At 44.7% G+C, this 22,995-nt stretch overlaps 1 protein-coding gene across 1 annotated transcript; it reads left to right on the top strand.

Moving 5' to 3' along the window:
* Positions 1–69: 69 nt before the first annotated feature.
* LOC108936873 (caskin-2-like) lies at positions 70–22,961 on the top strand. Its single transcript, XM_029253853.1, has 21 exons — positions 70–396; positions 9,149–9,200; positions 11,135–11,232; positions 11,383–11,528; positions 11,612–11,707; positions 12,686–12,810; positions 15,161–15,269; positions 15,380–15,488; positions 16,547–16,641; positions 16,817–16,934; positions 17,221–17,400; positions 17,659–17,733; positions 17,894–18,024; positions 18,198–18,258; positions 18,450–18,544; positions 18,883–18,993; positions 19,246–19,347; positions 19,663–19,801; positions 20,036–21,658; positions 21,753–22,005; positions 22,259–22,961. The coding sequence occupies exons 1-21, from the start codon at positions 303–305 to the stop codon at positions 22,353–22,355; spliced, it is 3,909 nt and encodes a 1,302-aa protein (XP_029109686.1). The 5' UTR covers positions 70–302; the 3' UTR covers positions 22,356–22,961.
* The last annotated feature ends 34 nt before the right edge of the window (positions 22,962–22,995 follow it).

Here is a 22,995-nt window from a genome sequence, read left to right as displayed (position 1 = left end):
AGACAGCGGGTTAATATGTCTTACTCATTTCGTGGAGTTTTTGCTAAATGTGCAACTTTTTGCAGAACTATTACTCCCCATCTTCTATGACCAGCAGGGTCAAGTTCATGTCTCAGATTTCTTTATCAGTTTCTATGTCTGTGAGAAAAGTTCATCTACAATCTTGTCATTTGTTGGGAAGCTCTAGTCTAGACTGTGTGGATCTCTGAACTAGACTCTTTGGAGCCTTGATGTAGAGTCATCTGAGCCCACATCTAGAGTCTCTGGCTGTTGCTACATAGGAAAACTGATCTATACTCACCATGGGCAAGGAGCAAGATCTCTTGCAGGCAGTGAAGAATGGAGATGTGCCATCCACCCACAAGCTTCTGGCCAAACTGAAAGCCAATCGAAACAGTGAGTGTCACTCATTACAGTTACAACATACGAAGTCTAAGGCCACATATGTTATTACTGGTATTGTATGTTACTATTTCTCTTCATTTACTAGATACCTTCATCCGAGCCAATTTAAAATTATAGGTTTGTATACTAAGTTATTTGCAATTATTTAGCCATATTATACCGTAGAGCATTTATACTGGAACAATTTGGGATAAGCACCTTGTTCAAGGATATTATAGCAATAGTAGTGATTCAAACCAAGGACCTGGTTTGAAGGGACCTGATCACTACATTACTCACTGCCCATATTTTTTCCTTCACTAACAATTAATCTTTAATTAGTCATAAACGTCCCTTTTACTGAGAGTGTGTGCATGTTTTATTTACATTTTAATATCAGTGACAAAAAGAAACTAGTGCTCAAAACCAGCTGAGCAGTGTCAGCTCAAGTTGCCTACATACCCTAATATAGCTCATTTAAGGGTGGTGCTGGTGTTGATGCCCTAGCACCTAAACCAGGAAGCCATGCATACACCCCAGTAGAGACTGCTGTAGACAATCCCATTGCCTGTCGGATTACCGCTTTGCTTTGCTTGCTTCTGCTGACTTTAATTTTTTATCTAATCCGCCCAACCCCTTGGTTGGTGGGGGAAGGGGGATATCTTCTTCTGGGAACAGACAACATCCCTCTCCTATTGGACAACCAGCCCTCCGCCCCCCTTCCATTTTTCTTTGACATGTGGTACCTTGGGTGTACCCTTACCATACCATCCCTAACCCACCACCCCAACCCCCAAGTCAAGGCAAGATCCAGATGGCAGTCATTCAGATTAAGCAGAATTACTGTCTTGGGACTTCAGGAGGAGGGGGAAGTTGAGAAGGTTCCAGAGCTGCTTTCATAGTGTAGCCCCAAACATTGTTGCTTTGAAACTATCGCTTCATCTCTTTTGTCATAACAGTACAGGACTGACTTCTCCACTCAGGTTGTGCTGCAAATCATCTAGTGTATGTGCATTAGTAAAAACACATATACATACAAATAGTTACCCTGACATGCTTAGCCCTTAACAGATGGCCCTCCCTGTGTTTTTTTCTGCTCAGGAATTCAATGAAAGGGTTAAATGTGTGTTAAAGTTTGTATCTTAAACACATCTTCTGATCCAGTATAACTCCTCCTTTTATTAAATCCCCTGGCCATCATATAGAGTAAATCCTCTTTTCAGTTCATACAGCAGCTTCGATTTTTTGATGCTGTTGTGTTTTCAGCTGTTAGTTTTCGGAGCGAGCATATGACAATAAGACAGTAAAATATTTTCTGAGTGAGAGTATGTACTCATGGTACTATTGGAGCTCTCCACACTCAGCATTCAGAAACTGGGTGCCTTGGTTGGGATGATGTAATTGATTGCCATCTGTAGTAGAGCATCAAAGCTGAACAACACCACCTTTACTGCAAGTTGTCTGAAGATGTGTCTGAGTAATACTTTCTGAATTAATGTTAGAAATGTGGAGGGTTTCTCCTGCATTGATTGCTAGCTACAAGGAAGACATCACTGGATGTACATTCCACTCTGCAGTTCCTTCACACAGTCCAGGATGTGTCAAAGTCAGTACATCTGCCTCTCTGTCTCTACACTGCTAGACCAGGGCATCCTAGGTACCCTTTTAGACTTTAGCTCACCCCTTCCCTGAATTGTACAAAACACCATTAATTATTCCATTATTCCCACTTTCAGTTTTTTCAGGATGGATATGGTGGAGAAAAGCTTCCAAGAGCTTTATAGGCTCTGTTGTAGACTTTAGAGTTTGTGTGTCAGCTCTAACAGGGAGTTGCTAAATGCTTGATGAGCTAGGCAGATGAACAGACTTGATGGACCCCGCGGTCACCATTACCTCAAGTTGTTTCCTAAAGATAAATAACTCCAGCATCTTACATGGAAGCCCAAGGAATTATCAGCCATTCTGAGAAGTTTATTGGCCAAGTAAATAGCATGTATTTGTTTGCAGTAGGATCAGTGACAATTGTTTTACACTGAAAAAGTTATTGTAACAAGTATTATGGAATATACAATAATGGTATAATAAATCAACATTTGACATATCAAGATGGTCTTAAGAAAAATTCTGGCAATTGAAGTGTCGTATAAGTGTTGATTAGCACCCAGTGTGATCTTGATCTGAACTTTCAGGTTACCTTATGACAGAGGGGATGTCCTCCTACTCATCTTCTTCCCAAGTGTCAGGGTGGTGTTTGGTTTTTGGGCCTAAATGATGGGTTGCATAGCAACAGTCTACAGAGACAGAGAACCACCTCCCAGACCAGGATTACCTGGATTTAGGAGAATGGATGAACTTTGCCTGAACTTTGTTTTTGTCCACTGATTTGTTCTTTTTTCTTTTAATTTTCAAATTGTTTTGACTTCTAATCTTTTGTACTACATCTTGCAGAGCTCAAACAAGAAAAGAGAGACAAGCATCTGAGCTCAGACAGTAGGAACAGACTAAAATGGGCTGATGGCAGCAGTCACCACCTGTGTGCTAATAAATGGGGAATAGGGTGGCAGTCACATTACTAGTACACTGTGCTCTACCTATACATCTGCTCAACTGTAGCATAGCTATGCAGATTAGGAAACATGCTTGTAGACTCATTCTGTCAGCATGGCTCGTGTATTCCACACTAAAGGTTCAAGACATGAGAGAGATGAGAAAAGGGTTGTGTCACTACTGTGAATGTAGTGTCTAGTAAGGGTTTAAAACATTATGGGTGTGTTCTGAGTATCCTCCTGAAATGTAGAATAGGCTTTCACCTTAAGATTTGACTGACTTTGTTGAAACATTGAAGGGATTAAGCCCAGGTCATTTTTCTGTGTTTTACAGATCCGTGGAATTGAATTAATATTAGTACTAAGACTACGGGGTTCTTTAAGTCTGGGGATTGAAGTAAGGGGGTGGCAGGTGTAGTTTTTCATACATTTGGTTAATGAACTTTGGTTTACACACACTCTCCCTGCCAAGTATCTTTGCCAGTTTGTCATTTCACACACTAAGAAGTTGTAATTTTTTCTACCCTGCCACCCTCAGTGAGCATCAGCATATCGTGGACTTAGTCACTTATTTCCATTCATTTTTTTGGATGTGGCTCAGACAAGGAAAGGAGATTTTGCAGAGAGTGTTGTGTCTACAAGTTCCTGATACATGACAAAAAGAATAGGGATACAACTCTGCTGTTCCACTTCCTGAGTTTTCATGTTCTCCTGTCTCTGTTTAATTTGAGATATGCTCAAGTGCTACCTGGGAATTTCTACTCTAGATATTCATCTGTTGACTTTTATACCATCATCCACTAGCAAAAACATCATACAGTTAAAGATCATTTCTGAATAACTTTTGCCATCCCATTTAGCCATTCTATTCTGTACTTGTCCACTGAATAACTTGCAGTGAGCAAGTCCCCCACCCGGGTCAGCAGGATTACAGCCTTGGTTTCATGACCCGAAGGTTATGAGGTTAAATACTGCAAAGAATATATAATGAATACTTTGGGTTTAGTGCTGCTCCTTTTAATGAGCACCTCTTCAACCAAAGAAATTACTCATCTGCTAACTACAATACCAGTATGTTCTTTTCTTGACCTTCACCTCTTGCTATAACAAAACCTTATGTAACTTTTCTCTGTTCAAGGGTGACCACAAATCTGCTAATGGAAACCGACTGCTACTGTCTGAGGTCCTGTGTCCGTGTGTCATTTTTTTGGCTGAAAGCCATTCTCTGTTTCTTTTCCTCATTGGAGCACTGGTTGAAACCTTCAGGGACAACTGTGCACACTTTTGATATAATATAAACCATCCACTTGGACAGTACCTCCTGAACCCAAGGGGACCTGTCTGTTGAGTTTGTTTTTCTCATTAATTGGCTGATCTAGTGTGCCCCATTCCACTGAGGACATATGTTTCCCTTTAAGATGCATTTGATTCATCCACTGTTATTCCTTTCAGTCAAAATAGGATGTGGCTGGGAAAATTACCCCCTTTTCTGCTATGGTTTGGCCAAGGCCTCCATTGGCTTTTCGTTTCTTTGTGCTGGCTACAAACCAGTTTTGGGGGGCACTAAGCGATAATAAAGGTTTGAGACTTTGGCACATTTTTTGCCTTTATCGACATGTTGTGTGGCACTTCCTTCTTTCTGATTCGTGCCCTGGGGCCGATCTTTTCCTAATTATGCAATAACAAAGCACGGGAACAGTATGGCACTGCAGATAAAAAATAATGAATAAAAATTATATTTTTGCAGAGATGTCAGATACACATGACCACAAACCTAACTGACCAAGGTTTGCTAAGTTGCAATCCGTGAGATATATAAATATTTTTTCCTTATCGGTTTCTCTTGCTTGCCATGTGCCAGTCAGAATTATAGCTATGGCACTTTGGTAATACTTTTTCTGAGCACGCATAATTTCAGCTTCTTGAATTTGTCATGTTTCCAGTGTTCTTAGCGCCAAGGAAAATGTAAATTTTTTTGCAAAACTATTAACAGAAGCAGATCTGTTGTGCATTCAAAATGTATGCCTAGAACGAGGATCCACACGAATACTAAGGCTGTTGAACTAAGTCATTATATTGAAAGTAAGTTATGCTGAAAAACAGAATGCCTCACCAGCAGCTCTGCAGCAGTGGAGCTGAGTTTGAACTTGTTACTCCAAAGGAAAACAAAATGGACAGCCTGCATTTGTAGTGCTCCTAGTCATGGACAGTGGAGACGAAGCTTCCCTGTCCTCTCAGCCAAGGCTACTGCTCCTTCATCTGTACTCTACTTCACGAGACTTGTTTCTCATTTATTTATGAGTGATGGAATTTTAATGGAGTGAAAGGAGATCATTAAGATGCTATCCGGTATATAAGAGAAACAAAGTATGGCTATGAATTTCAGGGTAAATTAAGGTTGTAGGATAAACTGGACTTCACTGTGGTTGTAGTGATTCTTCTTTTGGTGCACTGGCATGTTTGGTCTTAGTTTATGCAGTCCTGAGCTTTTTCGGTGTGACATTGTAATCAGGTGTGTCGCTCTTTACACATGAATTCCACTTGGCCCATGTATCACAGAATCATCTGGAGACTTTTAAAAGCAGCTGGGTGTTTTTAACTTCAAATTGCAGTGCCATGACTTTAAAACAGGCAAAAACTCAAACCAGAATGTTTTGATTTATCTTTTCAGATCTTTTGTTAAATTATAATGTAAGTCACTATAGTCAGGAGACCTTGACCATACTGTTGCCTTTGGGGAGATCTTATAGGACATTTCTCTGTGAGGAGATCAATGTCACTGCACGCGCTCTCTGATGAGAGGAAAGATGAAGAGGAAACTCTGTTAAGCTCTGTTCCAATTACATTTACATTTACACTTATTCATTTAATTCAATTAAGCAGGAAAACCTGCCATTTAGACAGACCTTAGAGCTCACAAAGGGAGCCCTCACAGAAGATAAACTGATGGATGGGAAATGGTAGCAATTCTGAGAGTTCTGGCATTTTTCCTTTATTTGTTGACTCAGAATGAATCTCTCCATTGTTTGGTCCAAAGTTTTTGGCATTGTAGACTCTGTCCCCTGACTGCAGAACATCTGATGACTGTTTTTTGAATACATAGAAAAGGTGTCACGTGGGCATGGAGTGGTCCTAATGATGTTAGCCAGCAGTAATATATTTACATGTTATAATTTGGTTCACACACACTTTGCATGTTCAAGGGCAAACAGGATGGTCTTTAATGTCATTGTCTTTCCTAGATCATGTCCTGACTGGCATTTGGGGATGATGCAGAAAGACTAGGGGCTGTACAAGAAGCGCTAGGTGTCAAAGCCATTTAAATAAATATAAAAACTCTATAGAAATGAAGCTATCATGGTACATATGAGAGGATGGTGTCCACTTCTTTACCCCAGGAAATAATCAGGACCTTAAAGCCATTGCTGTAGGCACAGCTGAACTTGGCACTGAATCTGGAAGCCTACAGTTTCATTTTCCTTACTCTGTGGACTGTAGCCACGGCAACACTCAATCCTATGTAAACATGGATGGAACCAGAAACAGTATGTGCGCCGTTTGCATTGTATCCCATCCTATGATTGTTCAAGGTTCGGATAAGATATGAAGCAGAGAAAACTTTACAAGAGTAATCACTAGCAAGATGGAACTGTGTTCAGTCACCACACATGAAAGGAAGCTTAATACCGCCTCCATTCTGTATTGTTCTGGAAGCCCAAATGTATTTCTGTGTTTGACTGCCATGCTTATAAAGTGAGCTTTTAATATTTATGGTGACTTTCTGATAACAAGGATTTAATGTTATAAGCTTACCTTGAGCATACCATGCTGTCTTTCCCGCAAGCTCGTGAAAGGCTTGGCTCCACCCTGTACCCTCATTGATGTAGTTTCCATGATGATGGCATTTAGGTGAAGGTTCTGGAAAGGAAAAAAGCAGAACAGGTGAAGCAAATGCCACATTGTGCAATATTTTGCCAGTGGACAAACTAATGGGAAGTATGACAAACAAACGTAACTTTTAAAGCTTCTAATTAGCAGATAAACAGTTAGGGAGGTCTATGTGCATGAACATCCATTAAAGTCAAAATGTGTATAATTTGCAGTTTGGTTTGCACACGCTGTAAAATTTTCCTTGCATCACATAAACAAATTTAAGATGTAGAGGAATAGCAGTATCATCCCACTGTCTGACACAACCTATTGTTCACCATACCACCAAAAAAAGTCAAAGGAAAATGATGAATTGCATTTTTTCATTTTTATTGTAGAGGCGTTAAGTGCATAGCGATCTAAAATCAAAGGCTCCTATGAGTTCTGAGGCGTTGCCTTTCCTTTTGTAGATGGATGTATAATTGCATAGTCTGATACTCACAGCGGTCGTCCAACTTTAGTCTGAGACATTTCATCAGGCTCAGTTTGGGCTGGATGCTCCCGCATCTTGGGCCCTGGCTGTAGCACATGTGAGTGATCCAAGGGAGCGTTCTCAAATGTGCACAGTCTGGCAAAACCTCACATTTGCCATGCATTTTTGTGGCTGGAAGACCACGCTACATTTATACTTTTTCCTTTTTTAAAAAACTTTTATTTAAGGCCCAACAGCCGTTGCTTGCCCCACTCCATAAACAGAATTAAAAATAACTTTGAGCAAATGTGCAGCAGAAGAAAGCTTCTGCACTGCAGCCTGCTGCAGTTTTTAGCGCTGAGTGTAGCTCCTGGGCACAAAATGCAAACTGATACAGGTCCTTCCACCAACCAGAGAAATTTCAAATCAGTGTCAACATCTGTTTTTTCTAGTCCTTTGATTTTTTTTTCATAGTATAGACATGATTATTATTGTCACTGTTGTCACTCATTGGTCTACAGTGACTTGCAATGTCAGGATACATACAATACATTACTACTATATTAGAGCAGAGCTCAGCGAAATATACCTCACAACTGGATGGAAACTGTACAATTGTATGAATACACAATAAAGTCACCTTTTGTGAGGATTCAAGCTGACTACTACAGCCTAGGCCAGTATACTTAGTTTGCACGCAAAGATTTTGACTGCTGGTGCCTGTGTCGGTGGAGGGTGTTTCTAAACTGGAGAAAGGGCCAGTACTGCCTTGGGTCCTGTGACAGCAGACCAGCAACAGAGGCTATGACCCAACCTTTTACACGCCTATCCTTTAATAACACATTAATGCTCTTTGGCCTAATTAAAGGGGTCACCCCAGGTTGGGAGTTTAATGAACTCCCTTTATACATCCTTTCAAAGATAGAAAATGGAGGGATTTATGACGGCGAGCAGCAGGGAGAATGCATGGGGCCAGTGGAGCGCTGTGAAAATGATAAGTGATGACAAGCCAGTGCCGGTAAACTGTTTTGGTTCAGAGGAATAATGATTTAACTTGCACAGTGACACACTGCCCAAACCAAATTAGTTTGCTTCCGGTGTAAATGGTCTGTTAATGACCACTGCCAGGATGCGTGAAGGCTCCTTTGTTCTGCCATTCTGTGGAGCACAGACCATGGTATTCATGCCAGAATGAAAGGTCTTAAAGGAGCTATTTGAACACTCACACTTCCTTTGGTGGGGTGGGGGGGTGAGAACTTCCTTGCTTTGTAAATAAGTTAAACCAAGCTTGTCCTTTGCAAGGAGTGCGAGGGCTCTTCAACTCTGGGTTTGCTTTTGGGGGAGCTCAACCTGAGAGTTGTCGTCAGACTTTGCCTCGTTGGTGGCACTATAGCTAGCTCTCTTGAGTTGACAGTGTCACAACCCTCACCTCTATGGACCTTAGGATCCTGGAGATGTTCTTAGAGGGAAATGGAAGAAGACAGTTTTTTGAGATTGCTGGAGACTCTTTGTCATTTGATGAAAATCAGAATGAAGCCCAGACCTTCTGAATGGCTGAGTGGAACTGTGTGGTGCATACTCAACTTGTGCCCAGAAAGCTACAGATCCACGTACCTTTACTTTTACGTTTATCCATTTTGTAGACGCATTTCTCCAGGTCATCTTGAATTTTGATGTGTAAACGGGAGCGTGACTCTAAGTGACTAATAACGTAATCGTAACAGTGTAGCCCGTGTCTTCACTCCTTTGTATTCCTTTTAAGATAGTTTTTTTTTTTTTTTGTTTTTTTTTTTATGAGGCATCCATTTTTTGAAAGGCCTCGTTGTCAAATAAAATTAAATGTTGATTGCCCTGTTTTTGTGTCATGTCCTTTTAGAGTTGTTGGGCTCCACAAAGAGACTGAATGTCAACTACCAAGACTGTGATGGGTAAGTGTCTTGGGCTTTTGTTGGTATGTTTTGTGCTTCTTACCGGTATTGTCTGCCAGATGGGTGATCAAATTAGCACACCATGTCTGCCATAAAACCAGACCCCAACTGCCCTTTTAGAATATAATGGTTCATACCATGGTTTGAAATCTGTGAATTGCCTTACAGTAGCTTGGAGCTGACAGGGTGATTGTGACCGATTTATCTCTGGCTTGGACTGCCTAGGGCCTCTTTTGTCAGCATGAGCTGAGAGGCTATGTCAAAAGGGATATTAATAGTGAAATGGCTGCTCTTGATTCCTCAGGCTCCTCAGGCCCCTGATCAAACTCAGAAAGACAGAACTTAATCTTTCCAATCTGTATCTTTTTCAGTTTTCAAAAACAGCAGACTGACAAAAAAAAGTTTGAAAGTGTGCTAGTGTTGCAGTGGGTAAATTGCAGCAACAGGTCAGGACAGTTTGAAGGCAGAGACAGCTTGTTTGATACCATATGTTTATGAAAGATCTTAAATTTCATACTGCCGAGAAACATCTTGGCAAAGTGTTGGATGTTGGGGTTTTTGAGTGAGAATATGTAATTACATGGGGATACTTCAGCTGTGGAAAGCACATTCTCTAAGATCAGGCAGAGGAAGTTTTGGACGAATTGGGTGGCTGCTCTCCAGATGTGCTGAGCTCACATCAGGTAAGGACTTGTCTGTATCTGAGTCAGCTACATGCTACACCGACTCATCTCCTCGACCTCTTCCCACCACCTGGGTTCACAGACAGGATGTATAGCAGGGTGCCAGGTGGGCATCCTTATCTTTCTGCAAGAACGGGTTGGGCATCACATGCTGTTGCAGGTGGCATGAAAGTCCAAGAGCTGGGACTTTTCACCAGAAGTTTGCAGGACCGAATCTTTGAATAAGGTACTTAACACACCATGTGTTTCTGTAAAGCAGTTACGTTAATCAAGAAACTGTGCAACGTGTTCTTAATCAGTAAGGCAGGTGACACCAGGTCAGGTTGTTCCTGAGCATTTTTGACAACAAAGATACATTTTGGATCATTGTCCCTCCCTGGCAGTCCTTGTCTTTGACAGTCCTGCCGTGCAGCTGCATTCTTTTGCCAGAGAAAGTCCATTTGTGGTGCTTTTACCCAAAAGAAATTTCCCAGACTTCTGACTAAAGCTCGGCCAAAAAGTAAGAAAAAAAACACAACTTTCTGTTACAGTACTTAGTATAAACTTCACTTTGCCAAATATACAGTATGCAATAGAAGTGAGCACACCCCTCTGCAATATCACTTAAATGTCAAATGATTCAAAATTGTATCACCTCTCAGTATTTGCATTATTTCTAAGTTGACAAGTAGGGTTTTTGCTCTTATGTAAAATTAAAAACCAACAGTTTAGATTTACTATATTAAAAATACAGGCCTCACCGTAGGAACTCAATGTAACAAAAGTCAGTACACCTTTCATTACTGAGATTCAAATCTTTTACTTTTTCAATACTTTGTATGTGCACCTTTATTTTTGATGACAGACTTAATCCTCCTTTTTTGGACCATTTAACATTTAAGTGACATTGCACAGGGGTGTACTCACTTCTGTTGTATCCTGTACATATTTGTCCATCTTATTTATTTTTTGTGGGTTCTAAAATATGGGCAACCCAAACCTACCTTCTATCATAGAGAGGGTGTGGAAGGGCCCTGGGAATTTAGAAGAGAAAGCTTATTACTGATTGTTTCTTGCAAGAGTCACCTTGACAGATCCAAGAATGACAAGAGCATTTTAACAGAGGTTTGAGTTGAAGAACATAAAACAAGTGCAAGGCAACACATCTCAAGGACTGCAGGAAACTATCTGACATCCGAGCTCTGGTAACTCTTGCGACTGAAGAGTCACATGAGACCCTGTCCCTGACCTCCACCTCTCTGTTCCTTGCAGGTTTTCAGCCCTGCATCATGCAGCACTTGGGGGTAGCACAGATCTACTCTCCATCCTGCTGGATGCCCAGGCTACGGTTGACATCAGAGATCGCAATGGTAGGAAGCAACTCTGTATACACACATGCAGATATTTTTGGTTTTTATTATTCCTTGTGTGGATTCCCATGTGTCTGATTCTACCCGTTTGTTCGTCTGCCTGTCTCTCTTTCTCTGTCTGTGACATTACCTCCCAATTGCCCACTGCAGGAATGCGGCCAGTGCACTATGCTGCCTGGCGAGGCAGGGCTGACTTAGTTCAGATGCTCCTGCGGGCCGGTGCCTCTCCCAATAGCCCCTCCCAGGACGGTCACATTCCACTGCACTTGGCTGCCCAGTACGGCCACTATGAGGTGGTGAGTGAAGTCCGCACGCTAGCAGTCAAATGTACATCTCTGGATGAGCTACAGTGCTAATCTCTCACCTCTGTCTCCACCAGTCCGAGATGCTTCTGCAACACCAGTCAAACCCGTGCTTGGTCAACAAAGCCAGGAAGACACCGCTTGACCTAGCCTGTGAATTTGGGAGAAACAAAGTGAGAAGCATACAAATATATATACTGTATTTATATAATATATACACACATACAAATAACGAAAACCTTTGGTGACATCCACATGCGGTTCTGAGGAGACTGCGGGTTTTGAGCCATTGCTTTGCCTGCTGACCTAACCATGGCCTTGATGTGGCTGGGAGTTGTGCAAACACCTCCCTCCACTAGTCCTGGGATGGGTTGTGGTGTTCCACACTCACCCCCCAGACCACAGCCCACAGCAAACACTGCCACGCGGCATTGTGTTTTCTCTCTCTCTCTGCCTCTCTTTCTCTTCTCTCCTCCACACAGAAACACACTCATACACTTATGCATGCTTAAGCAACAGACACTCATACAAATATATAGATGTGTACACAAACACACATATGTATTGTTCTGTGTCTCCACGCAGTGATATCTCTTAGTGCACATTATATATTGCAGAGGTACACGCGAAAACAACGCACTAATTGTTCTTAAAGTGTCCACACGTATTTCTAAGAGATCAAACGCACAAGTGTGTGTTTTCATGTCTCTCTTTTCTTCTATTTGCTGTGTTGTGCGTCAGTAACCTCCAGTTGAATATAAAATCATGCAGCTGAGATTATGGCAGAGAAACAGACCACTTTCTGCTTACAATACAAGTCTTACTATCGTGTTGCGAGTAAAAGTCCAGCGACAGCCAAATACCAAAGTACCAAGCAGATTTAGAGGGAACAAGGAACAAGATTCCCATTCTAAGAAATTTGACTAGATTCTGTGTTGATTCTTACCTCTTTGTTATCTTGTGCTTACATTGCAAGGAAAGAGAAGCTCCACTAATGGGGGGGTAAGAAGCTGTCTGATTTGGTCTTCACCATAGGGTATGAGAGGCTGCTGTGGACTGCCATCGATGCAAGTGCTAGGTGTCACCATCCATTTGCTGAAGTGCTGAGGTGTGGTCCTCACTCCTAGTCTCCTTTGCTCCCTCACTCCCAGGTAGCCCAGCTACTGCTAAGCAGTAACCTAGCTGGGACATTGCTGGAGGGAGAGCGGGACTCTGACTGCAGCTTCAACACTCCACTGCACTTGGCTGCCCGCAATGGCCATAGGGACATCATCCGGTGAGTGACCTGTGCATGTAACGTGTGCATGTTTGTAACCAAAACGGATTCTGTTAAAAACATATAAAGCGCCAAGCTGGATCATGTGGCAACAATGTGCTTTACTGTACCTAGGCTATGCTCTCAGTTGTGGGTTCAAATCCATGCTCAGACTCTGTGGAACTTTTATGTTCTTCCCATATTCTCGGGGGTTTCCTTCAGATTCTCTGGTTTCCTCCCATAGTTCAGAGGTATGTTCCAGGTGGATTGGTGACTCTAGATTGCCCTTACTCTTTGTATGTATGAGTTAATGAGTATGTGTTGGATTGTCCTGCAATGGACTGGCGTGCTGTCAAGGGTGAACCCTGCCTCATTTCCTGTGCATCCAAGGTAAGCTCCAAACCCTCTTGGCCATGCACTGAAAAAACTGTCAAAGAAAATGGGGGCAGAAATGCTTCAAGTATCACAATGTTTAGTTCTCTGAACAACACTGTCTTCTAAGAAAGAAAATGATTTTAGAACGCCTTCATTATAGGGCACAGATCCCATTAAAAATCTGCTGAAACGACCCTGAGTAGAAAAATCCCTATAAATAAATTTACAGAAAATACTGCACTCAGATGGAGGCGTGGTGGCGCAGTGGGTTGGACCAGGTCCTGCTCTCCAGTGGGTCTGGGGTTCGAGTCCCGCATGGGGTGCCTTGCGACGGACTGGCGTCCCGTCCCGGGTGTGTCCCCTCCCCCTCCGGCCTTACGCCCTGTGTTGCCGGGTAGGCTCCGGTTCCCTGCGACCCTGTATGGGACAAGCGGTTCTGAAAATGTGTGTGTGTGTGTGTGTACTGCACTCAATTTAATAGACTAAAACTGAATACATTCACATGGCTTAGAAACTGTCTAGGCAGTGCAGAATATTGGCATGTCCTGGAGTTGCGATCGTGTCTCCGTGTATGGATCCCAGCAGACACTTTGCAGATGAGGAACTAAGGCAGTAGTGGGCAGTGAGCCAAGTTAGTTGATGGGTGGGAGGAGAGGTTGTTCATGCTCTCAGCTGCAGCTGTCTGTCAGCAGCAGCAAGGGGTTGTCCCTTATGGAGTGGTGCCAGAGGAACTGCCATGCGCCTCATTTCTGGGTATTCTGCCCTCGCTAGGATGTAGTGATGATTTCTAGCTTGGCAGATAGCTAAACAGGTTCCTCAATAAACATCCAAGAGACAGCAAGTATGTTGAAGATGTTTACTGTAAGAAGCACTGTGAAAAGTGATATGTTCCTAGAGTTGGACAGGGAAAGAAAAGTGAACGAGGAGTGGAAAACAACAGCTCTGCTTCTGAAACTTTCTTCAGCGCATAACTACGTGAACAAGCAGCACAACACAACCAACTCTAAATGACTCTCTTAAAGAGACAGCACACTGGGGTCGCTGGTGTATTCATTGTTCCAGTGACACCGGTGCAGTCACTAGTGTGCAAAGGACATCTGCTTGATTGCTGTAAAGATTGCTGTGGAAGAAGTGGGCATTTAGAATAACAGTTACTTGCTCAAAGCCAAGCTGCAACGGTGTCGCTTTAGGGAGATAATCGTTCCGTGACGCTTGCTCCCACAAAATGAAACGCTTTGGTGTGTTTTGTGCTGCCGGGTGAAAGGAAATGACCATCTTTTGGGCTTAAGAGCTGTTGGGTAGAGGGCAGGGCACAGTTGCAAAAAGCTTATCCAAAGGGATTTCCCTTGGGATTTGAATAATTGAGTTTGAGTGAGGTTTGCGCTCTTCTGGATTTTCTGCTCATGCTTGTCTCTGTTTGAGGCCAACTCCCACGATGCAGTTCTCTGACATGTCCTAGGCAATAAGGCAGTGTATATCCTAACGTCTCAAAGAAACTGCCTCAAGGCAACCCTGCTCCAGTGTGTTGATGGAGATCCCACTGTCTGTGTTTGAACAGTGTTGTATTCCTCAGTTTTACTCTGGAGGACAGTGTTTTGTCCGATCGGCCAATAGACGTATAGTGCACTGGTTGAAGAACTGGGCTTGGAATGGTGTAGGTGATGCTTGAGCTCTGGTGCCAAAATGGGAGACTGAATAAAAATAAACCCGGAGTCCATATTCTCCGCCCAACCCTGTGTGTCGATCAGTCCCGTCGCTGAAACAGCTGAATGGATTGCTGAAATGCCACTTGAGCACAGCTGTAAGAATCAGATGTACCAATAGGAACTAATGCCCTTATGCTTCCTGAATTTTCATGGTTATTTTCATGCATGTTTATGTAAATCTCAGTGAACTCTTCAGTGCATACACGAGCGCTCAGTGCCATTGAGTGTCTTCAAGTTCAGGCTGCAGTTTGTTAAATAAGTGCGTAAGTAAACGTGCCCTTCACGCACAGGTTGCTGCTGAAGGCGGGCATCGACATCAACCGGACTACTAAAGCTGGCACGGCGCTACATGAGGCCGCCCTCTATGGGAAGACGGAGGTGGTACGACTATTGCTGGATGTGAGTTGAACCTCTGATTATAGCGGTGGCAGAGGTCACGTGTGCCTGTCATCTGATGTACGCTTCATCATCGAGTTTCTTCTTGAAAAATACGCGACGCTGTCTGACAGGGCGGAGTGGACGTGAACATCCGTAACACTTACAATCAGACAGCGTTGGACATTGTCAACCAGTTCACAGCCTCGCACGCCAGCAGGGACATCAAACAGCTCTTGCGAGGTGAGCTGACGGGGGAAAGCAGACATAATTTCCAAAACCATGATTATAGTGATTACCGAAATTGCACGGTCACATTTTATTTCGTCTTTCTTCATTCACAGTGCCTTAATCCAATGTCATTGCTACAGTTTACCTCACCAGTGTTACACCTTTATCCATTTATACCATTGTTAGAATCTTGCTCAAGGCTGCAACACTTCCCCTTATGTTATTTGAAATTGGATAAGTTGTAACTTTACCTATTTAACTGATTCCTGCTGTTCTGTGTCACATGCCAAAGATTTCCTATCTTGGCTCCCCGTCCTTGCGTACAGTACCACAGTGTGTGTGTGTGTGTGTGTGGGATGGGGCCCGGTGCTGGGATCTGTGCTCCGGGTGCCTTTGTCACCATGACACTGGAGTGAGAGAGAGAGAGAGAATAGCAGTGGTTGGTTGTGGAGCTGTAATTTGAAAAGCAGCTGTTTTAAGCCCATGGTTATGTAACGTGCCCCCCTTCTCCTGGGCTTGGAGGGAAACGATAGACGGTGTCTTTGTGCCAGTGTGTGCTTTGGTACAATGGCCTCCGTGGTTTGCACTGCATCCTCTCTAGGGCAGTCGGCTGGCTGTCTTTGACGTCCACCCGTTCCTGTGTGAGCCGCAGTGAATAATCTTCACTTATGCCAGAACGTGCCTAAAAGGGGGTCCACTTTGGACCCTTTGGATCAGAAAGAGATGCAGCCTCATTAACTGACAGCACCAGCTTATATGATTTCTCTTAATTTTTTTGTTTGTTTATCCGTCTGCCTCTGTCTATTATTTATTTATTCATTCATCCATTCATTATAGTTTATGTGTTGGATTCATATTTGTTTTGACCTGATGGCTCTATTTTTTTCTGGAAATGGAAAATTTAAGCATATGTTCATAAATTATTACCAATATTCATCTACTTCCTCAGTAGCAGTGACAACATTTGCTCACTTTGAGCGTTCAGACTCCACATTATTGTCGGAGATGTCGTGCTCATTCCCGTTCTCTTTGCCTCTTTCTTGCTTGTTGTGTTTTGCACGGCGCCCCAGATGCAACAGGGGTCATGCAGGTACGAGCGCTGAAGGATTACTGGAACATCCACGACCCCACAGCTCTCAACGTTCGTGCCGGGGACATCATCATGGTGGGCAGAAAGGGCAAAGCAAGGAGTGAGGGCAAACCAGTGGTCTCCACTCTCTTGCCCAACTTTGTGAAGGAGTGAAAATGTCAATCTTTGTTAATTTGACTGAAGCTGCCTCTTCAGCCACTGACCGATGTGAAGGAAGGTGATGAAGGCTGCAAAAATTCTTTGGCCTCAGGTTCTGGAGCAGCATTTGGATGGTCGATGGAAAGGTCACATCCACGACAGCCATCAGGGTACTGACCGTGTGGGCTACTTCCCCCCATCCATTGTGGAGGTCATCAGCCGGCGATCAGGTCAGTCTCAGTGTGTGGACAAGTGTGTCTAGCATTGTCAGTGTCCTTCGCTTTGTCATGTCTAATGGTGGCTTTGGCTTTCACGGTTAAAGTGAAGTCCTCTCTTCACACATCTGCTGCTGCTTCAGTTTCAGTCTCTGCAACTCGCATTGTTTACATTTATCACATAAGCTGAAGTGACTCAGATTCAGGAGTTTATTTAAGACTACACCAGCAATTGTACCAGTAGGGAGTTCAACGTGTCTGTTGCATTAATCTGTGGCTCACCTCTTTCACCCACATTTAGGAGGCACCCTGTCACGCCACTCCTCCCTGCCCACGCAGCGACAGCAGTTTCTGTCCAGAGGGCAGACCAGCTCTGGCTCCGGCTCAGACTCCGCCCCCCAGACTGACGACTGCTACACACTGTATGCACCCACAGCCAACCTGGGCTTCGCCTGCACAGGCAGCCAAGGCGACAGCGCAGGTGGGAGTGAACACCTGTACTCAGGCATATACATGTAACTGCACACTTGCATGCAAACACACCACCGGCTGAAACACACACATCTGCATGTTTAAATTGAATCCAGTTCAATTCAGATTGAATTAAGTCAGTTAAAATCCTTGTGCAGAACCATACATTCTCAGAAACCGTCAAGTGCAAGTCACTGTACGTTTACTTGCCTGCACTTTGCGAATGAGCGAGCGCTCCTGCTCCACACCGTGTTTCCATTTGCGTTAGGTGTGCTGCTGGACAGCCACTCTCAGTCCGCCAGTCCCAGTGAGGAGGTGTGGGTCCTCAGGAAATCCCTTTCAGGTGAAGAGTGCCTATTGGATCTGGTTCTCTATCGACCTTCTCACCCTGTCTACCTCCCAGACCTGCACACCCTGTTTTGTGCTCTGTGAGGGCTGTTAATACCGCTGTCACCCACTCCCATCTTCTCCTTTGTTTATCCTCCAATTTGCATGCCCAGCAGGTGACAGAAGCAGCGTGAGCAGCACGGGTAGCGTGGGCAGCTCACGCAGTGCTGGCAGTGGGCAGAGCACCGAGAGCAACCTGGTCCACAGTGCACCTCTGCAGCTCAGTGGTCCCTCTGATGAGGGCAAGGTAAGGCAGCAGAGGACATCACCCCTAGTATCCCTCGCTGGGGGCTACACCATGTCACACTCACTCACTTCTCGGTTGCCAGAGCTAAGAAGCACATTTCGTTTGTATAAGAAGAAATTTAGTGTTGGATACTAAATAGGTACTGATTTAGTATCTTCTCTTTCCTAATGCAGCCAGTGCCCCCTGTTGGCGATTCAGGGCAACTGGACACCAAAGAGTCAGACCATCCTCTGGGTGAGAGGATCTCATCGCTCTTATTTCTTTTGTTGGGCTGTTTTTTAATCCCTGTAGAACTAAAACTGTTTGAGTGATACATTCATTGCTTTTGCAAAAAATCCTGCCATTATTCTGTCAGCTATATTTCTTTTTGCTTTGTTGTGTTAGTTAATGGTACATTTGGTAATACTTTTGGTTCATTGTTCCAGCAAGATTTCCACAGAAGGGTTCGAGCACCGTGCGACCTGGGGAACAAGGCTTCTCCACGATGTTTGTCCGTCCGGAACAGCTACTGGAGGGCAAGGTGGGGGCAGCCACGTCGTACATCGAGATTCGGCTGGGAATTTTCCCGGCAGCTCCTATACGTTCGACTCACACAAAAGAAACGCATATCCATGCTTACCCAACACAAAAGTTAACATGAACATATCCACAGCACAAAAAGCCACAACATACCAGCTGTTTATGTCTGTGATTCCTCCTTCCTCCACCCTTGTTTTGTGTGTCTCCAGTGGAGTCCGGAGGTACTTGCAGCCTCATCTAAATGGTCCTTGCCAACCCAGGTGGCCTCAGAAAGCTTCTGGCTGTTTGTCACTTTCTTGTCATCTGTGCAGAGCTCTCACTCACTTATTCCACCTGCAGGATGCTGAGGCCATCCACCAGTGGCTGAGTGACTTCCAGTTGGAGCAGTACACGGGCAACTTCTTGAGCGCTGGTTACGACGTGCCCACTATCAGCAGGATGACCCCGGAGGTAACGCATGCATCCTCCGCGTGTGCATGTTTGTTGTATCTTTCTTTCTTACGTGTTTACTATTTTGGTCATCAACATGGCCAAATCAGTGAAAAGTCAATGGCAGGCAGACAATTTTTCCATTTCCACCAACTCCAGTTGTCCCATAACATATTAAACAGAAGTTTGCAGTAAATACAAGCAAAATTAAACATTTGCAGATGACATTTGATGGAACATACTGGTAGCATGTGCTGTGTGTCTTCTCATCAGGACCTGACAGCCATCGGAGTGACCAAGCCTGGGCATCGAAAGAAAATCTCCATGGAGATTGGCAACCTCAGCATCCCTGACTGGTTGCCAGAGTACATCCCTGTGAGTCTCTGGGTGACACGTGTCTGATGCTTGTTAATGATTTGATCTTTACGTTATAAAATTTTAAGTATTTAAAGTGAGAAGCAAAAAATTAGATCTTTTACTTGATGGCCACATTGCTGAATATGAGGTTGCTGAAATGTGTTCTGCAATTTGTGTTTTCTTTAACATTTTGGGAGGGGGTGCAGTAAGTGACCTTTCATCTTATTTGTGTGGTGTTTGACATGACATTTCTTTGTCGCGTGGTTCAAGGTGAGACCATTTTAAACATTTGCATGAAGTGATGTTGGCTGTACTCTACACTTGTGCCCCCAGTCTGACCTGGCTGAGTGGCTCGGTGCCATCGGATTGTCTCAGTACCACAAGGAGCTTTCGGACAATGGTTATGATGCCATCAGCATTGTACGCGACCTCACCTGGGAGGACCTGCAGGAGATTGGCATCACTAAGCTGGGTGAGTGGTGGCCACAGCTTATTTTTCGGTCCAGCTGGCACTTTTTTCCACACATTATTTATTTATATTTCCATATGGCTGCATATTTTACTAAAAAATTCTGTTTGCTTATATAAGACTGTCCCCATAAAAATTAAAACAAAGCCACTTGCTCTGACTTTACCTTTGCAATTATGAGGCATTTTTTGCCTTGAGACCCCACAAGACACACTGATACCTTTTTTCCACTTCTAGGCCATCAGAAGAAGATAATGCTGGCAGTAAAAAAGCTGCGCGATCTCCAACGGACCCTGGTCCAGGCAGAGGCTGGCCATGACACACTGGCTCCCAAGCCGTCGGATGCCAAGGGGCTCTTCCCAACTGCAGCCCCTGATTGCGAGAACTCCTCCCCTCACTCTTCCCTCAGCCAGGAAACTCTCTCCTTCCAGGATGGTGAGCTCAGCACCCAGCTTCAGACGGCCACATCCAGTGACTCCTGCATGGTCCAAAAGGGACTGCCGCCTGTTAACCAGGAGAGCGCAACCCCACGGTCAACAGATAGGGCAAATTGCACCATTTTTGCCAGCCCAGGAAGAGAACAGAATGTTCCAGAAGGTAAACGGACTTTGTCTGCTGAGCTGACCCCACATCAACCAAGTCCCCCTGACTCACACACCTCCAGCAAACTAGCAGGACTCAGTGGTCCAGCTCTCCCAGCAAAAGCTAGGCCCAGCGTCTCTGTGGTACTAACTCAACCCAGGTGCCCACACGGCTCTTTGGCACAGAAAGCTTTCAACTATCTGCACTTCAACTGCGGCAGCACAGACCTGGACCAAACTTTCAAGCCCCAGAAGCGCTCACAGAGCCTCAACCGCTATGCACTCTCAGATGGGGAACCAGATGATGACGAGATATCTGCAGTACCCTCAGGTTCCCTGGGACCGTATGCAACGCTGACCCGCCGGGCCGCTTACAAACAGCTGGCTCACCTGCCACAGGGTGCCATGGAGCGCACAGTCGGTCGCAGCCCATCTTTTGTTTTCCGTACCCGCAAGAAGGGACCACCTCCCCCGCCACCCAAGCGTCTGAGCTCAGTGAGCGGCAGCTCCAGTTCTGAGTCTTCAGATGTGACGCTATCAAAAGGGATGGAGAATGCAGACATAGAGCGAGACCTCAACAGCACAGGGGAAAGCCCCGAGGGAAATCGCCAGCTCAAATACAAGTGGGACAAGCCCTGCCACTATCTGCAGACGTCACATTCGGCTGAGACCCTCTCCCCCGTTTTTGCGGCGAAATCAGCGCTGTCTCTTCAGTCATGGGAGAATATGGCAGGCCAAAGGAGGACAGCCAGTGATCAAGGAACTTGCGAAACAGATCCAGACAGAGTGGATCAGGAGGTGATCTCTGACGCCGAGGAGGATGGGAAAAACAGTCAGGGCTTGGACAGCTCCTCGTCACCACAGAGCAGCTCCAGCGAGTGTATCCCGTTTGCTGAGGAGGGCAACCTCACCATCAAGCAGCGGCCCAAGGGGTCACACAAAGCAGAAGCGTCTATTACTGTTTGTGATGCTGCTGAGAAGACCACACAGACAAGGACCTTGGAGTTCAACCTCAAGGAGTCGGACACTGTGAAGCGTCGATATAAACCCAAGGACAAAGACCCGCCCACTGTACAGAGGGAACATCTGCTGTTATGCCAGGGTGATGCCCAAAATACAGAGAACATGCAAGGTGGCTGCCAGAGTGATGATGAAGACATGACTCTACGAATCACAGAAGCTGCGGAGGATATCCAAACCCCTGTGAAACCTCCAAAACCTGAGAATTCCCTGCGGCCACATATGAATGTGGCCAAGCCAGCGCAAAACTGGCCAACTGGTATTGTTACTCATGTGAAATAAAAATTACAATTTATGACTGAAAATTTTTATATGATTTTCAGCAAATTAACAAGAGCTTTTCTCCCAATCAGGTGATGCTAGCGTGACCATCAAAGGGGTGCAGAGTGTTGCCTCCACTGCTCCATCTACACTGACGGCAGCTTTGTGCCACACACACACAGGAGCTCAGAGGCAGCCAGCGACAGAAGGAAAGCCCCAGGCCTGTGTGCCAGAATCGGGTCAAAGCCCAACTCTGGTCCAGATGAGGCTGGAGCAAACCAGCACATCCCTGGAGGAGGCACTGAAAGCTGTAGAGAGGAAACTTACTCTGGAGAATACCGATGGGTAGGAGCCTCATATCTCCTCCTCACACACATAAACACCAACCCTTTACACAAAGAGACATACAGACACACAATAATGTATTGGCAACCATAAAAAAATCAACCATATCAATATATGTACAACATACATGAAGAACATACACTCACACACAGATCTGAAATGATGGATAAGAAACCTTCATTACTGTGTAAAAAACACACACAAAGGCACACTTGACTGATACTAACTGTGTATTCTTGTTTGCATGGTGTAGTGAAACCGATGCGGTGGAGTCTGCTGGGATCATTCTCGACGACATCGGGAACATGTTTGACGATTTGGCTGACCAGCTAGACGCTATGCTGGACTGAACCTAGGCTGTGGCTCATGCTTCCAGTGCACCAGTGGTGCCCCCTTCGGGAAGGGAAATACACTGCTCACATGGCAGGCTGCTTGCGGTGGCCATCATGGGGAGGGTAGAAAAGCAAAGGGTGAATTTTGGAGAGAAAATACACAGAGAAAAGGCCCATTTCTATAAGTGTGGAATGACCGTTCTCAGTCACGTTGGTGCCAATCACATAAGCACTGTGGCCCTGGAGGCCGTGCTTCTGCTTACACAGGCCTTGTCTGTCAGTATACCTGTGTAAAGCAGAGAGTGAGTGTTAAAACAAGACAGGGCTGTAGCATGGCACCTCTCGATAAGACCAAAACCCACCATCCAGTCACCACATCGTCTCTGTATTGGCACTGTTGCCAGAAAGCACGCTGACCTCCTTTCGGTCAGTGATTCTTTTCCTTCCCCTTCGGACAACACGCACACACTTGCTGAAGCTGCTTGTCCATTTTTGAACAATGCCCTCAGACGGTAAATGTGTGAATTAGAGAAGATTCAGAGAAAGGCAAACGGGCAGTGAAAACAGGAAACATAGGAAAGTCAGGATTTCTCTTTGTGGTGCAGTTAAGAGAAAAACTATTGAGGAGCACAAGCTGGTGTAGTGTTTTGAATTGTTT

The sequence above is a fragment of the Scleropages formosus genome, chromosome 8 (assembly GCF_900964775.1).
Source record: "Scleropages formosus chromosome 8, fSclFor1.1, whole genome shotgun sequence".
NCBI classification, from domain to species: domain Eukaryota; kingdom Metazoa; phylum Chordata; class Actinopteri; order Osteoglossiformes; family Osteoglossidae; genus Scleropages; species Scleropages formosus.
This window is presented reverse-complemented; position numbering and strand designations above follow the sequence as displayed.

Excerpts from the sequence above, each read along its gene's own strand:
- LOC108936873 (XM_029253853.1), top strand. The coding sequence starts at position 303 with ATGGGCAAGGAGCAAGATCTCTTGCAGGCAGTGAAGAATGGAGATGTG. Across the intron at positions 16,642-16,816 it reads GTGCCGGGGACATCATCATG|GTTCTGGAGCAGCATTTGGA; the intron begins GTGGGCAGAAAG and ends CTTTGGCCTCAG. Across the intron at positions 18,025-18,197 it reads GTCCCTCTGATGAGGGCAAG|CCAGTGCCCCCTGTTGGCGA; the intron begins GTAAGGCAGCAG and ends TTCCTAATGCAG.